General features: G+C 40.2%; 1 protein-coding gene across 9 annotated transcripts in view; it reads right to left on the bottom strand.

The window, feature by feature from the left end:
• Positions 1 to 11005, bottom strand: part of PLEKHA5 (pleckstrin homology domain containing A5) — a 248976-nt gene extending 237971 nt beyond the window's left edge. For 5 of the 9 annotated variants that reach the window (XM_028829293.2, XM_028829301.2, XM_077953134.1 and 2 more), the window contains exons 1-3: positions 10659 to 11005; positions 10416 to 10495; positions 8104 to 8161 (exon numbers count right to left, since the gene is read on the bottom strand). In XM_028829293.2, coding sequence (XP_028685126.1) covers positions 8104 to 8161; positions 10416 to 10495; positions 10659 to 10747 — 227 coding nt within the window. In that variant the 5' untranslated portion in view covers positions 10748 to 11005. Of the gene's footprint in view, positions 1 to 4410; positions 4627 to 8103; positions 8162 to 10415; positions 10496 to 10658 lie in introns of those variants that run through there. The other 4 variants (XM_028829288.2, XM_077953140.1, XM_077953141.1 and 1 more) reach the window with 2 other exon arrangements.
• Between the last annotated feature and the right edge of the window lie 6222 nt (positions 11006 to 17227).

Genomic DNA, 17227 nt, shown 5'->3' with positions numbered 1-17227 from the left:
TCCTAAGTAGTTCAGAGGACATTCCTTAGTGGCCAAGATGTTCCCACAGTGGCTCTGAAATGTCTATCATCTGTACCTCATGAGGACCACTTTATTTCTTTTGGGTTTCTACTGGACCCACTGATTTCAGTATTTTAACATTTAGTCTATATTCACTTCTTGCACACTAATCACGATAGTACAGACTTCAGTAATATAGTATTTCCTTGTTTTCCTGAAAACAAAGTAGACTTTTTCCTTAGAGGATTTATGTGTAGTCTAACATACTATAAAATGTACTTATTTATTGTTTACTTTATCTGACATTCTCTCCCCCATCATTCCACTCCCCAGACGTGCAGAATTTTTTGGTTTATTTCATTTACTGATACATACTAATCACTAAGGCACACAACTATGAGTTCAAAATATATTCAAGAGAATTGAAAGAATACATGAGTGAGTGACTAATTGGAAGACCTTGCCACTGGGACTCAGAAAATCATTAAAATCAGTTGGCTAAACATTGTTATCTAGTGGATGATGAAGAGCAGCTTCTGCAGCAGCTTTCTCCTTTGTATAAATTGCCATACCATACCAACCCCTCCCCCAAGTCTCTCTCTAGATATGGCAATGCTTTCACTTAGGTTGTGGTCCAATCTCAAGACCAGGAGGCTATTTATTCTTCATCTTTCCAGTGACTTTACACTGCTCTATTCTGATCCACTCTGCAGGGGTTCAGAGCTTAACTGTGAGAAAGGCCTCTCCCAGTAACCCCCACAATGGGCTAAGGCCTTTCAATATATGTAGTCAAAACATTAGATATTCTTCATAGCATTTATGACAGTCTATCTTATATATTTGTATGATCATTGTATTACTAGCTCCCCCACTAATTCAACGATAAAGTTCTTAAGAGTAGTGTCCATGTCTGTTTCATTCATAAAGCTTAAAGCACTTGGCACACAGAAAATATTCAATAAGCATTTGTTGAATGAATAATTAGATGGATGAATATGAAATTCCCAGCCTGAATCTATAAATAGGTAGATAGTCATTTAGGTAGCTGAGATAGGATAAGGGAGTGGGTTGTGTTTGCTTTTTATGAGGGGAGTAAGAAGATAATGTCAGGAGTCCTTTGTGAAAGTCGGATTTTAGCCACCTAAAATACTATGTCCTCTCAAACAGCTCAAAAACCAAACCATCATTAACATGTCCACCTGGGGCTCCCCCTCCCACACCTACTCCTTTATTCCGGTCAAGGGTCTCATCATCATTCTTGTAGCCATTCAGACACAAAGGCTTTGAGTAGCTTTTGACCTCTTTTTTTCTGTTAACCTCCTTGCCCAGCAAGACTCCTAAGGCCTGTCAACTCCTCTTTAACATCTTTGATCAATGGCCTCTTTCCATTCCTGCTGCCACAAACTTGGTTCAAGTAACTACCCAATTATGGCAACAGACTCAGAAATGCTCCCCTTGATTCCCAGGTTTGCTCCTGTCCAATCCATGCTGCCTATATTAAAATCTCCCTAAAAACCTTCATGTTGTATAATTAACCCTATACTAAAATACATCTGCAAAGGCTTGCCCAGAAAATAAAAACCTCAGCCTGACATTCAAAGCCCAGACACAGTATGGTTCCAAATAGCATTCCTAGACTCACCTCCCATCATCCTAGCATTTTCTACAGAACCATCACTAACAAGCATAGTTAGCATTGCTCATTACACATATTCACATATTATACATGTGCCCACCCCCATGAATGTATCCTGCCAGTCTTATCAACCCATCTGAAAGTGAATCCCATCCATACCCTCAGGCCTAGCTCAACTCCCACCTCTTCAAGTCTTTCCAGGACAGCCCAGCCGAGGCTGCCTCTTCCTCCTCTGAATTCTCACAACTCAAACTAGCATCATTATTATTTTTTTGTTTTTTTTTTTGGTTTGTTTGTTTGACAGAGTCTTACTCTGTCACCGAGGCTGGAATGCAGTGGTGTGATCTCGGCTCACTGCAACCTCTGCCTCCTGGGTTCAAGCGATTCTCCTGCCTCAGTCTCCCAAGTAGCTGGGACTACAGGCACCCGCCACCACGCCTGCCTGATTTTTGTATTTTTAGTAGAGATGGGGTTTCACCACATTGGCCAGGTTGGTCTCAAACTCCTGACTTCAAGTGATCTGCCCGCCTTGGCCTCCCAAGGTGCTGGGATTACAGGCATGAGCCACTGCGCCCGGCCTAGTATCATTTTTTTACACCTTTAACTTTAACTTGCATATACACATAACTTTTCACCCTTAACTTCATCTTATATTTATCTGTTATTTAAAAAAATGAAATGGTCACAACAAAACAGCATCTGCTAACAAATACAAAGAAATTCCATCTTGTATAGGACAGACAGGTCCTACGTAAAGCCCTGTCTCCAGGCCATCAACTATTCAACTCTTCAAGACTTTCTGTCTTTTTGTATTGATCACATCCTCCTGCTTCCTAAATATAGTCCAGCTTTGAGAATAAGAAGAAGCGAAGGGGTCTATACAGATTAGGGAAGAAAAAAATCCCTTGACAAATCTAGAAAGTGTTCTTAAAATGCAACCACTTGAGTTGTGGGGATTCTTCTTTCTCCATCTTGATTAACTCCTTAAATAACCAGGAGCCAGCATCATTATCATCCCAGATACCACTTCTTTAGAGGCTGACTAGATGCTGGGCATTATACTATATCACAGGAAATACAAGGAGGAAATTGAGCAAACCTGGCCCTGAGCAGTGGTCCTGGGGCTAAAATAAAAAAGAATTCCACAACAAAGTTTACTGAGGCTGGAAGTCCTGACACCCCAACTTGAAAAGGAAAGAGACAACAACAACAACAAAAAAGCTACTGTGAGGATTATAGGAGTTTAATGCTATGCTGAAGTGCCTAGCACTAAATAAGTCTATGTTCCCCACACCACCTCCCTGTTTTAATATACTGCATATTTCTCTCTACACTACAAACTCCTTGAAAGCTGAGATCATAGTTCACAGTTGTTTTATACCTAATGAATCAGCATAAAGTGCTTCATACATGTAAGGAATCACATATTAACAGCCCAAACCTCTTTTGTTATAAATATGGAAAAGAAATATAATGCCCACAAAGTGTTCTAAAGCCTTATGTAGCTCTAGTAATCAAAATTTGGTTATATTATTACAGAAAGTACAAAACAGTTTTTGGCCAGGCGTAGTGGTAATCCCAGCACTTTGGGAGGCCGAGGTGGATGGATCACTTGACGTTAGGAGTTCGAGATCAGCCTGGCCAACATGGCGAAACCCTGTCTCCACTAAAAATACAAAAAATTAGCTGGGCGTGGTGGCGGGCACCTGTAATACCAGCTACTTGGGAGGCTGAGGCAGGAGAATTGCTTGAACCTGGGAGGTGGAGGTTGTAGTGAGCTGAGATCATGCCAGCCTGGGCAACAAGAGTGAAACTCCGTCTCCAAAAAAAAAAAAAAAAGTAAAGTATAAAACAACTTTAAGTATCAAATATATAGTTAATATATTCTAATGTTTTTTATGGTAGTTATGCTAGATTCCCCATCTTCATTCATATTCTGAATTGTGAAAATCTGAAGAAACAGATTTTTCTCCTCACTTGCAACCCTAGTTTTGGTAAGTTTGGAATTAGCATACATTAGATTCAGCTATTGCAGATATTGAAACAAAACCTCATGCTCTGTTTGCATATCTAAGTTCAATTTCCAGAACTTAGAATTTTAAGTTAAAAAAAGCAGTATGAAAACATAACCTTACAAAATTTGCATAGTTTTATACCCTGCAAATATTGTTTTGATCCCCAATCCTACAATGACCTTTAAATAATCAGAATAAAGTTTCTCACTATTCAGAGAGCCTTAAGATTTACTTGGCACTCTAAGTTAACCATACGAAAACTTTGAAGCACAAAGGAATAGTAAATAACACAACCATTTTAAGTTACCATGGCCTGTCATTACAGAATCATTAAGCAATATTTTCAAGGAGTAAGCAGAAAGCTTTATAACTCAAATGTGTAAGATTTTCTTCTGTGCTTTATGGGCTAAGTTATCTGCTTTCTAGTTAAGAATACGGAATATTTAAAGCCACACCTCATAAATTATAAAATTCACTTCATGTTAATTTTCAGCATTCTTCATAAAGATAACACCATAAATTAACTTATAAAAACAATACGGAAATTCAATAATCAAACTCAAACTGTCTGTATTTACACACACAAACACACAGTAACATAATTAAGAGGCTAGCTAGCTTAAGGTACACAGAAAAATTACTTTACTCAGAAAAAAAGAATTAAATATCTTTAAAGATAAAGATTTCTGGCCAGGTACCATGGCTCATGCCTGTAATTCCAACATTTTGGGGGACCAAGGCAGGAGGATTGCGTGAGCCTAGGAGTTCAAGATCATGCTGGGCAACATAGGAAGACCCTGTCTCAATCAATCAATCAGTCAGTCAGTAAAATTAGCCAGGCATGGTGGTAAACACTTGTGGTCCCAGTTACTCGGGAGGCTGAGGTGGGAGGATCACTTGAGCCCAGGAGGTCGAGGCTGTAGTGTGTTGTGATGGAGCCCCCGCACTCCAGCCTGGATGACAGAGTGAAACCCTCTCAAAAAAAAAAAAAAAAAAAAAACAAGTAAGATTTTTCATATTTTACTGTTTTTTGGCCAAATGGATGTAAAGGAAAATATATTCTCTATGTTACGTATTTTTTTATCTAGCTGCAAACTTGAATTAAAGAATGAATTTCAAAGTGTATAAAATAAACTGATTATCTAACTGAAACCTATACAACTCTTACTCGGATCAGGTCCCTTGCTGACAATAGCAATACTATCTGTTTACATGAAGATATGTATACAAACATTTTACAAGGAAACGTTTAAGCACAAAAAGCAGCAGAAGAAAGTACACACAACTCTGGCACTACATACTTCATACTTATCTGTAGTTGTCTACTCAAAGCTTAAAGAGAGAGGATAAAATAGTTAAGAAGGATAGAAAACCTAGCTTTCCATACTTCCAGCATCATTTCTTCTTGGCACTGTGAGTTCCCTGTTTTCCAGAATATTATAAATCCCAGAACAGGATAAAATTCAAAGAAATTTAGAAATGGAATTTAGAGGTTGTCTTTTCCAGGTAGCCTAATTTAAAGATGTGAAGACTGAGCTACAAAGTCGATAAGAAGGTAAGACCACAGTTCAGTTCCTATGACTTCCCCACTACAATCTTCTCCTTCTCTTACCACCTACAGAGATGCAATTGTCAATAGCAAAATATAATCCAGAGATAAATTCTTTCTGGTAACCTGCCATTTTTAACACCGACCAACATTTGTTCAGGAGAGGAATAATTTAAGAGTTACACGTATTTCACTTCAGAACGGAAGTAGAAACAACTCAAATTATTTAGGTCTCCCTTCTTGCTGTAAGAACTTTCCAGAACACAGGATCAGGAATAGTCAAAGGGCTGACATGTCTTTCATTGGCGTTCCTGTCTTTCCACTTCCCATGTGAACAAAATCCACCCCAATAACCCTGTAACCTCCTTTACATACAATATGATCAGTAACCACCTTTCTTCATCTGAGAAAGAAACGACAATGAAAAACTATAGCCACCAACACTAAGCACTTTGCTACCTTAGACTCCTATCTTTCCCTCCACTCTGAATATTCTAAATATAGTTTATGTTCCTGGGGTTTCTCATCCTGCTGTCTTTGCAAACTGTAAGTTCCAAAAGCATGTTTCTGCTGTTTTATTATGTGTGTGACAATGGAAGTAGTAATTCTGACTACTTCATGAATGAATAATGTATGAGAAGGTACTCTAAATTGTAAAGTTTAAGATAAAAGTAGTACCTCTATCCTATTAGAATGATAAGTAACAATACAAACAAGTAAAAAGTTTCTAGGAAATTACAGCGTACATTAGGTATTTAACTAATCTTAACAGAAATTAATCTTCTGACATAACCCAGAAAAATAAAGCAGTAGCACCTAACATTCAGTACATCATACATTTGTCAATGGTTATTTTTTTTTAAAGTTTAATGAGTGATATGCTACACTATGCTCAATTTTAGGAGAAATTACTTTCATAATATTATAAATTATTTATTGCTACTTTTGGACACAATTATTGCCTATGAATACCAAAATGATTAAAACCTACAAGTTTAAAAATGTCTTTAAAGTAAAATTATTACAGCTTTCTTAATACTGTCTTAATTTTCCAGATAAACCTACTTAGGCATTAGACATGGCACTCAAATAAATTTCTAATTTGTTTAAGTAAACATAAAAGAAAACCTAATCAAAACGGCTCGTAAAACAAAAGAAACTCACTCAATGTCTTCCTAACAGCTTAGTTCTAAATTAAAACATACATACTCAGCCCACACAGAGTAAGATTTTGTACTGTCAAATAAACATTCATCCAAGAATGCATGCAAAGAAATTAAAATTTTATTGAAAATTCAAATGTTACCTCTGTTTTTATAAGATGAGCTAGGCTTAATGTACAGTAGTCAAAATTACATTGCATAAATGACCTGAAATGAAAAAACTGTTTTTCTTCACAAATATCATACTACTAGCTTGACAAAAAAAAGCAGCATCCCTTTCCGTGGCAATACCAACTCACTTTAATTTAGGACGGAAATAACCAATAGAAAAATATGTGATGACTGCATTTCACTCAAGTATTTTTTTAGGCTTTCTAATAATGTATAGTATAATCTCCAAATAAAAGATTTCACCCAAAAATATTCACAGAAGGACTATACCATGAAACTATTCCATTCCTGTATCTTCTGCTTTCTCTATTTCTACATCCAAAAGCAAGCATTCCTAATACTTACAAAAAGCCCTTGATGTTTTATATAAGTATCTTTCTAAAAGATTAAAGAACCATACAGGTAATTATAATTTACTGGAAGTATATAACATGATCTTAAAAATGTCATAGTAAAAATAACTTTCTAGGCTCAATGAAATAAAAGCAACTTTAGCTAGGTATCTGTTATTGTTAATAAACAACCGAAATCTTAACCAAGTTTGGTATTTCAGTATTCTCTTTCACGTCTCAGTTTATTAAAATTAAACAACAAATAAGGTTAAACAAAAAAAGCTCTTAGGTAAACAGTTTCTAATATAAAAACAAAAAGACAAAAACCATCTACATTTTTCCTTGGGGGATTAAAATTTTTCCTACATGATGTTGACCTCCAGCTTTGTATTTGTCTCCAAGTAGTACTAAGTTATTAAGTTTGAACAGAGATTAGTTTAATATTCTAAAGAATTGGTTTTAAGGTTGGGACTGACTGGTCATTTTTTCTCTCAAGCTCTATTAAAAGCCTTTTTTAAACAAACATATCAATAAAACATCTTGACTTTAGACATATTTAAATAAACTGATGCAAAAATACAAACAATGCTCCAATATATGCTCATGAAATATTCAGTAATTATTTCTATTTTTACTCCCTGACCACCATTGTTTACCAAATTCTGCCTAGGTTTACATCACTTTTGCTGCCTGTAAACAGCCCTGGTTAAAATATATATTAACAATATGAACAAGGTTCACTTAAAAAAAAAAAGATGTTCATGTAACTCAAAGATTTTTTTTTGTTTGTTATCTTTTAGCACAGATAATCAAAGATCAAAACTTTAAGTACCACATAGCTAATGACCAAAGAGTATAATCCTCTATTACCCAGGAATATACACAGAAGCACCAAAAAAAAAAAAAAAAAAAGGTAATTGTAGTCATATTCTGATGAATCTGGACTATTCCAAAAGAAAAAAACTGAAAAAGATACAAAATGATTTTTTAAAGTGGCCATAAATGATCTAATTTCCAAATCAATGAATCGATGAATATTCCAGGCAAATAACATTAGAAAACTAACAGTGCCATTTTTTCTCTCAAAATTCCAATACTATACAAAATAAAGAATACAGTCACCATTATATGATAAACCTTAGAAAATCATGATCAAGACTGAGCATACAACTATTCAGCTGAGGAGTAATCACAGCATTCTACTTACGAAAGAAAAAATGAAAGTCAAAAAACTCACTTTATATAGTATCTTGCACCTTCAAAAGTATATGCTTCTTCCCAGCCAGTAGGCAAATCTAAAACAATACATATATTACAATTAGTATTACTTCAATGATAGCAAAATAAGTCTCAATCAATTTTATTCATTTTCATTTATTAGCTGTTTTAAGTAGATTACTAACAAAAAAAAAAGTGTTGAGCTGCCAATACAATAGTAGATATCATTTTTTGAAAAATAGCAATTCAAATTTAAAGCCATCAGAAAAATGTCCACAATATTAGAGATTATCTGACCTGAGTACACATTGTAATATATTAGGGTGGAGAGGAACTATGTTCTGGCATCCAAGAAAGCAAAGGGAGGCCTTCTAATCCCAGGTGAAACACTCATGAATGACTAACAAAAAACCAAAACTGTGCGTAACAGGCAACGCCTGCCTCTTCTTGGGTATACTGTGTCTACTTAAGACCATTTTTTTCAGTTACACAAATGAATCCATCTAGGAAGTGTCACCGAAGAGAATGCAGAACTTCCTAAGTACTTAATTAGTGGAAAAGAAATGGCACCGAATACTTCCGTGTTTGTTTCCAAAAATTTGACTAAGAGACGTGAAGTTTCAAGTAGTAAAGTTGGAAATAATTCAGGTGAACAATGGTATCATTATGTGCTACATATTACTTATTAATGACAAGTTGTTTGGATTTCATCAAAATACCTCTTGGAAGTAAAAACAACTGATGTGTGTACAAAACCACAGAGTCCAAGCAAAATAAACCAAACCAGAAAAAAAAAAAAATAAGTGAAATCACATAAGAGAATAAAATTTTTCTGTGGCGTGAATGTTATCAAATCTGTGAGGGTAACTAGGACATATATTTATATCACACATATTTCCATAGGGTAATTATTTAATCTCGTCTTTAATGAAATATCGTCTTTAATGAAATAAATCTGTTATTATCCATAAAAGCAAAGAGGCCATCAAAGTTGTAATATGCGTGTAAAACACCAGAAAGGTATATTGAAGCAAAAGCCTGCACCGGGGAATTGAGAAACATGACGGTGTATTAGTCAGAAATGCCTTAAAAATGTAACCTCATCATGCTTGCTACACCAGCCTTTCCTTTCTTCCTCCACCTTTTTGCAAATCTGGAGACATTAGTCACTTCAGTGAACTCCAGCATTTCACAGAGAAGCAGGTTTGTTCAATATCCTGGCAACTTTAACAGATTCGCGGAATGTCAGAGTGTATCCCAGAGACCAGCTCTGAGGACTGCTGAAACTGGCCTTGCCTTCGACCCAAACTGCTCTCAAACCTTTCCAATGACCAGCACTGGAGGCAGGCCAGTAAGAGAACACATGTTACATTTCAAAGACAAACAAGTTTCACAAATGTAAACAAAGAATGATAAAAGAAACCCAGACCAGCACAGAAACTACGAGGAGCCTTTTCCAGCTCCACTCACACTGAGCATTCAAACAAGCTCCCACAGCCATCCGAGAGAGCCGCTTCCCCACGGACCCCCTCCAAACAGGGCCCGGTGCCCACACACGGGACACCCCCTCGCAGGCCCACCGCCTCCTGGCAGTCTGTGCAACCTCCGTGCGGCTGGCGGGGACTTTAGATCCGGATCGCCAACAACTGAGGCTGCGAACGCCTCCTCCGGCTCCGGCTGCTCCTCCTGTGGCAGGAGGGAACGCGCCAAGCGTTTCCCGAGCCGCTCCCTGTCACAGAGCGGATCGCAGCACCCCCGAACTCCTCTCCTCCTCCTCCATCAGCCACCTACCCACAAGTCCCACCTAAGAGGAGGAGGAAGCTGCAGGGCAGGAGGCAGCGCTCCCGGGAGGAGGGGGAGGATGTGGTTACGTTATCCCGGCGGGCGAGCAGGGTCTGGGGCTGCAGGGAGGGGAGTGGGCAAGGACTGCCTAAAGGTTGCTGAGGGGCAAGACGGCAGCTGGGGGTGGCCGGGGAGTGAGTAGCGGCCGCGGAGGAAAAACTCAGGACTCCAGGTTTCAGGGATGGGAGCGTCGCCACTCCAGGGGCGCGAGGGTCGTCTAGGCTGGGATGGGGGAGAGGGCGCAGGAAGAGGGCGCCGTCTCCAAGTTATGATGAAAGGCTGAGGAGAAAGAGGCGCCCCGAGACTGGAGAGAACTCCCGGCGGCGGAGCCCCCGTGGCCCTTCTACCTGCGGCCGCCCCCTCCCGGCCTCCGCCCCGCCTCGCCGCCTCCCGCGGCCCGCGGCACCGGGCAGGTTGCTGGGAGCCGGGCGGCCCCGGCTCTGCCGCCTCCTCCAGGCGGAGCCCAACTCCGTTCGGGCCCGGTGTTACCTGTGCTCTGCCGCCGGTGTCCGGTGACCACGGCCTCGCCGGTGACGGGGTGCAGCCAGGTGGTGCTCTTGGCCTCCTCGCTGCAGGGGTGAGAGAAGGGGCAGACACGGAGCGTGAGAGTGGACGCGGCGGCGAGCCGAGGGGCTGCAGGGGCACAGACCCGGGCTCTCCCCCATCTCGCCAGCCGCCCGCCTCCTGCCCTCCCGCCCCCGCGGGGCCCCCGTGTCGTCCCCGGCTCTTTACTTGATGAAGAAGACTCGGCCGCCCCTGGTGATCCCGTAAGTCCAGGACCGGGGCAGGGAGATCCACTCCAGGTTCAGATCCGCCGCCATGTCTGATCCCCAGCCGCCGCCGCCGCCTTCTCCTGCTGCCGCCGCGGCTGCCGAGGGAGGAGGGAACGAGCGAGCGAAGGGAGCGCGGAGCGAGCGCGGCCGGAGCGCGCCTCCCCGGCCCGGCGCGCCCCCGCGCGCGCCCTACCCCCTCGGGCGGTGCCCGCCCCGCCGCCCCGCCGCCCCGGCAGGGTCCGGCCCCCGTCACCGCCCCTCCATCCCCGCGGCCGCCGGCCGGCTGCCCCGCCGCGCGCTCGGGGGATGGGCAAGCGGCGCCGCGCCCCAGACCCCTCCCTCGGGCCCCTCCCGCGTGCCCGCCCCCTCCGCCGCGCGAAGGTTCCGGGATCGATTAAAAAAAAAAAAAACGCGTCCTGCCCCCAGGGCTTTGCCCGAAGGCTTCCCATCCCAGGGCGCGATCAAAGGGAGCCTAATAATGTCCGCGCCCCTGATTTCTCTGTCTTTCAAACAAGAAAAACACAGCGTCCGAGCTTTGTTTTATAAGAGCTGTTGGAGAGCCAACAGATTTTTCCAATATATTTATCGTTTTAAAATGGAAAGCTGTTTTTATTAAAGCACACGAAAGGCTTTTCCTGTTTGTTTGTTGTGTGCCAGATATCAAAGGTTGGACGTGATACGTGGCCCCATGAAATATAACTGGATTTAGACCTGACAAAACAAGTTTTTTCTCTTCTTAGGCCCCTTAAGTCATATCTTATAAAATAAAAAATCTGCTTTTTCTGCTACTTCTTTTTAAAGATTCACTTATTATCAGTGTGGATTTTTACGTCCCCCTGTCTCCAATAGATTACAATAATAGCTTATTTTACGGAGTCCTTGTGACGGTGTACATTTTTAAATCTTCACAACAACTGTGTGTGTGTGTGTGTATATATATATATAAACAATCTATAAAAATCCCCATTTTACAGATAGGAAAAATGAAGTTTAAAAACACAGTAGTTTGCCCAGTCATACTAATAACTGCCAAAGCCTGGATTCAAACTGGCTGTAGGATTTCAAAAGTATATTTGTATAACCTCCTTGCTGTACAAGCCTACTTTGTTTTATTGTGATTCACTTTATTGCTGTTTGCAGATATTTCATGTCTTACACATCGAAGGTTTGTGGCAACTCTGCATTAAGCAAGTCCTAGCACCGTTTTTCAACAGCGTTTGCTCACTGCATGTCTTTGTGGCACATTTTGGTAATTCTCGCAATCTTCCAAACTTTTTCATTATTGTACCTGTTACAGTGATCTGTAATCAGTGATCTTTGATGTTACTGTTGGAATTGTTTTGAGGGCACCATGAACTGAGCCCATGTAAGACAGGGATCTTAATAAATGTGTGTGTTCTGACTGCTCCACCGACCACTGTTCCTCTGCCTCTCTGCTTCATCTTGGGCCTCCGTATTCCCTGAGATGAAACACTAATAATAATGGCCTAATATTGAAATTAGGCCAACCAGTAACCCTACAATGCCCTCTAAGTGACCAAGTGAGAGGAAGAGTTGCATATCCCTTACTTTAAATCAGAAGCTAGAAATGATTAAGCTTAGATGTATCAACAGCCAAGAGAGGCCAAAAGCTCAGCCTTGTGTCAAATAATTAGACAAGTTGGGAATGCAAAGGAAAAGTTCTTGAAGGAAATTGAAAATGCTACTCTAGTGAACACACGAATTATAAGAAAACAAAACAGCCTCATTGCAGATAGGGAGAAAATTTTAGTGGTCTGGGGAGAAGATCAACCCAGCTACAACATTCCCTTTAGCCAAAGCCTAATCCAGAGCAAGGCTCTAACTCTCTTCAATCTTATGAAAGTTGAGAGAGCTGAGGAAGCTGCCGAAGAAAAGGTTGAAGCTAGCAGGGATTTAAGGAAAGACACCATCTCCATAACGCAATAGTACAAGATGAAGCAGCAGATGATGATGTAGAAGCTGCAGCAAGTTATCCAGAAAATCTAGTTAAGATCATTGAAGGTGCCCACACTAAACATATTTTCAATGTAGACAAAACAGCCTACTATTGGAAGAAGATGCCATCTAGGACTTTCATTGCTAGAGAGGAAAAGTCAATGCCTGGCTTCAAAGGGCAGGCTGACTCTTTTGTTAGGAGATAATGCAGCTGGTGACTTTAGGTTGAAGCCAGTTCTCACTGACCATTCCAAAAATTCTAAGGCCCTTAAAAATTATGCTAAATATACTCTTCCTGTGCTCTATAAATGGAACAACAAAGCCTAGATGACAGCACATCTGTCATGACTTACCGAACATTTTAAGCCTGCTGTTGAGACCTACTGCTCAAAAAAAAAAAAAAAAAAGAAACGAAAAGAAAAGAAAAAGTGATTCCTTTCAAAATATTTCTGTTCATTGACAGTGTACTTGCTTACCCAAGAGTTCTCCTGGAGACATAAAAGGAGATTAATGTTGTTTTCATGCTAGCTAAGTCAACATGCATTCTGCAGTTCATGGATCAAGGAGTCATTGTGACTTTCAAGTCTTATTATGTAGAAAGTACATTTCATAAGGCTATAGCTGCCATAGATGCTAGGTCCTTGGATGGATGTGGAAAAAGTAAATTGAAAAAATTCATCATTCTGGATGCCATCAAGGACATTTGTGACTTAAGGGAGGAAGTCAAAAGATCAACATTATCAGGAGTTTGGAAGAAGTTGATTCTAACCCTCATGGATGAGTTTGAGGGGTTCAAGACTTCAGTGCAGGCAGTAACTAGAAATGTGGAAATAGCAAGAGAACTAGAATTAGAAGTAGAGCCTGAAGATGGGGCTGTATTGCCACAATCTCATTGTAAAATTTGAAGGGATGAGGAGTGATTTCTTGAGATGGAATCTATTCCTGGTGAAGATGCTGTAAACATTGTTGAAATGACAACAAATGGTTTAGAGTATTATATAAACTTAGTCAATAGAATACTGGCAGGGTTTGAAAGGATTGATTCCAATTTTGAAAGAAAATTATACTGTGTGTAAAATCCTGTCAAACAGTATCACATGCTACAGAGAAATCCTTCATGGAAGGAAGGGTCAATCAATGCAGCAAACTTCATTATTGTCTTTAAGAAACTGCAACAACCGCTCTTACCTGCATCGACACTAGCCTGACTGGTCAGCAGCCATCAACAACATTGAGGCAAGATCCACCAGCGAAAAGACTAAGACTTGCTGGAGACTCAGATGATCCATTAGCATTTTTTAACCATTAGATTTTTTTTTTTTTTTTTTTTTAAATGGAGTCTCACTCCTGCACTTGCCCAGGCTGGAGTGCAGTGATTTCAGCTTACTGCAACCTCGGTTTCCCGGGCTCAAGCAATTCTCCTGTCTCAGCCTCCCTAGTAGCTGGGATTACAGGTGCGCATCACTATGCCCAGCTAATTTTTGTTTCACCATGTTGGCCAGATTGATCTCGAACTCCTGACCTCAGGTGATCCACCCACATTGGCCTCTCAAAGTGCTAGGATTACAGGTGTGAGCCACCACGCCTGGCTAAAGTATTTTTAAAATGAAGGCATGTACATTTTTTAGCCATAATGCACACTTAATGGATTATAGTATAGTGTAAATATAACTAATACATGCACTAGGAAACCAAGAAAATTGTGTCACTCACTTTATTGCTATGTTCACTTTATTGTGGTGGTCTAGAAATGAACCAGCAGTATCTCCTAGGTATGCCTGTAGTTACAAAATAAGTCTTGTCGGCCGGGCGCGGAGGCTCACACTTGTAATCCTAGCACTTTGGAAGGCCGAGGCGGGTGGATCACGAGGTCAGGAGATGGAGACCATGCTGGCTAACATGGTGAAACCCCGTCTCCACTAAAAATACAAAAAATTTTTAGGGCGTGGTGGCGGGCGCCCTATAGTCCCAGCTACTCCGGAGGCTGAGGCAGAAGAATGGCGTGAGCCCGGGAGGCGGAGCTTGCAGTGAGCCAAGATCCTGCCACTGCACTCCAGCCTGGCAGACAGAGCGAGACTCTGTCTTAAAAAAATAAAAAATAAAAAATAAGTCTTGTCTCCCTTCTTCCTCTTTTGTTCGTTTAACAAGGGCAGATTTCACTGCGACTGGGATCTTCTCCCTTAACGCCATCTAAGAGTAACTGCCTCTTCTCATTGTCTCTGGTCTTTTACCACACTCGGAATCGCTTATGCATCTTTGCAGCAAGATGACTCATTCCAACAGGATGCACAGTTCAGTAATAATAGTACTACTTAGTATTCTTATAGCACCTAATTTTGTGACCAGTTTTGGGTGTTTCTGAAGCATGATCTCATTCATCTTCTCAGTAACTTAAAATGGTAAATAACTTTTTTCAACAGTTAAGGAAACTAAGGCACAGAAAGGGTAAATGACCTCGGACAAAGCCATATCCAGCAAGTCAGTTGGGGCCTGGATGAGAATGCAGTTTCACTGAACTTTTTCTCCCATGCTCTGATTCCCCAAGGCCATTCTGTCTTCAGTGAAAAAGAGTCTGCAATTACTGCTATAATTTTCCTGTCCATCTGCATACATAAGGGGGAAAAAATAACATCATTTTAATGTTTTCTCTTTTGGTTCCTTTGCATTCTCCTCTTTCATTTCACTACTTATTACTTCTTGACATCTTATCTCCTGCCCAGTCTCTGGGAAAAAAAAAATGACTCTTTTTTTTTTTTTTTTTTAATCAATGAATAACTAGCAGGAAATGTTCCACATTAGCGTCAGTGGTCACTGAATATAATATAGCAAGAAAATCAGGAGTTACTGACTTTGTATTATGCTGTCATTGCAAATAAAAAATCTAAAGTCAATCTTTTAATATGATTATAACTTTGCAATTCTAGTACCAGTTAGTCCAGCTATAGCGTTTGACTTTTTGACTGTGTACTACTGGGAAGCCTGTAAGTTAACCGTATGCAGCACTGGTATTCCTTTTGGCCCTAAATCTTTTGATATTACAAGATTCATTAGTGCAAGGCACATTTCAAAAAGCAATAGAAATTCACTTCATAAAAACGTGTATCTTAAGAAATCACATTCACAGTGCTTAAATGGCAGTCTAGAATCTTACGTACAATTCTATAATGTCCCCCCAAATTTAGGAAAAGCAGTAAATAAAAAACTTAGTGACACATATACAAAAAGAGGCATGCTTCTGATTTGGGGAAATAATTGCCCTTAGGACTTCCAAGAGCCAGTAAAAGCAGCCTCAATATTAGAAAGATGGGCGCTGTGAATAATTTCCATCCTTAATGAATAAAATTGTATTTTTGTTAAAATCATTCTAGAATGCCCTCTCTCTGTCACTATGTCTTTATCTAGTTCTGCTTTATCTTGTAGTTGTGTGTATACGTGAGTCTCCTTCACTGTAGTGAGGTAAGAATCATGCCCTTCCCATCACAGAATCTCCGCAACCTTGAGTCAGCACTAGAATGGTTACTGAATTTAATTTTCTTCCCAATGCTTCTACCTACCAACAGAGTTATTTCCCAACAACATATCCCCTTTTTTTTTTTATCACCCCATACCTCTTCAATAACTGATTCAGATACAAACTAATATCTAACCTCTGCTTTTTATTGTCTTTTTTTTTTTTTTCATATTTCCATCCTCTGAGACTATTCAATTTCTTATATCATGATCTGCCTTTTGGAGCAGCATTATCCGATGACTATCACAGCACAGCCAGAAAAAGAAGAGGTTTAACAAGTACTGAGCACTAAAAATAAATGTCCCTCGCTTCATATATGAAGGAAAATCCTTGTTCTAAAGAGCTTATAGTTCAAACAAAGCAGAAAAACACACATAATAATAAGAAAAACACAAAGTTAAGTTTCCTAAAATATGTGAAAGGAAAAAGAACAAGGTGACATCTGAGAAAGCAGCTAATCAATTTGTTTCCTTTTTTTAAAGGGAATGGGAAAAATTTCTGAGTTCTAGAAAATGGAGAAAGAGGCTCATGAGAGAGAAGATAATTCCTTCTAGTATTAAGAAGCATCTATCGTTCATATATATATTAATGTTTATTAAAATATACAAACAAACTTTTGTGACTTTTATGTGGTTGTCTTTCCAAATATATTTGTGATACCTCATGTATCACATTATTGCATAAAATACCTCATACATCACATGTTGCATTATTAATTCACAAAATAAGAATTTTTTTTTCTTTTTTTTGAGATGAGGTCTCACTCTGTTGCCCAGGCTGGAGTACAGTGGCATTATCTCTGCTCATTGCAACCTCCACGTCCCAGGCTCAAGTGATCCTTCCACCTAAGCTTCCAGAGTAGCTGGGACCACAGGTGCAAACCACCAGGCCTGGCTAACTTTTTGTATTTCTGGTTAGAGACGGGGTTTCACCACGTTGCCCAGACTGGTCTTGAACTCCTGAGCTCAGGCAATGCACCCACCCACCTCGGCCTCCCAAAGTTCTGGGATTACAGGTATGATGAGTCACCACACCCAGCTGACAATAAAGAATATTGTAAA

This window comes from Macaca mulatta, chromosome 11 (assembly GCF_049350105.2).
Source record: "Macaca mulatta isolate MMU2019108-1 chromosome 11, T2T-MMU8v2.0, whole genome shotgun sequence".
In the NCBI taxonomy this organism is placed as follows: Eukaryota; Metazoa; Chordata; class Mammalia; order Primates; family Cercopithecidae; genus Macaca; species Macaca mulatta.
The sequence above is the reverse complement of the archived record's forward strand: the minus strand, read 5'-3'. Positions and strand labels throughout refer to the sequence as shown.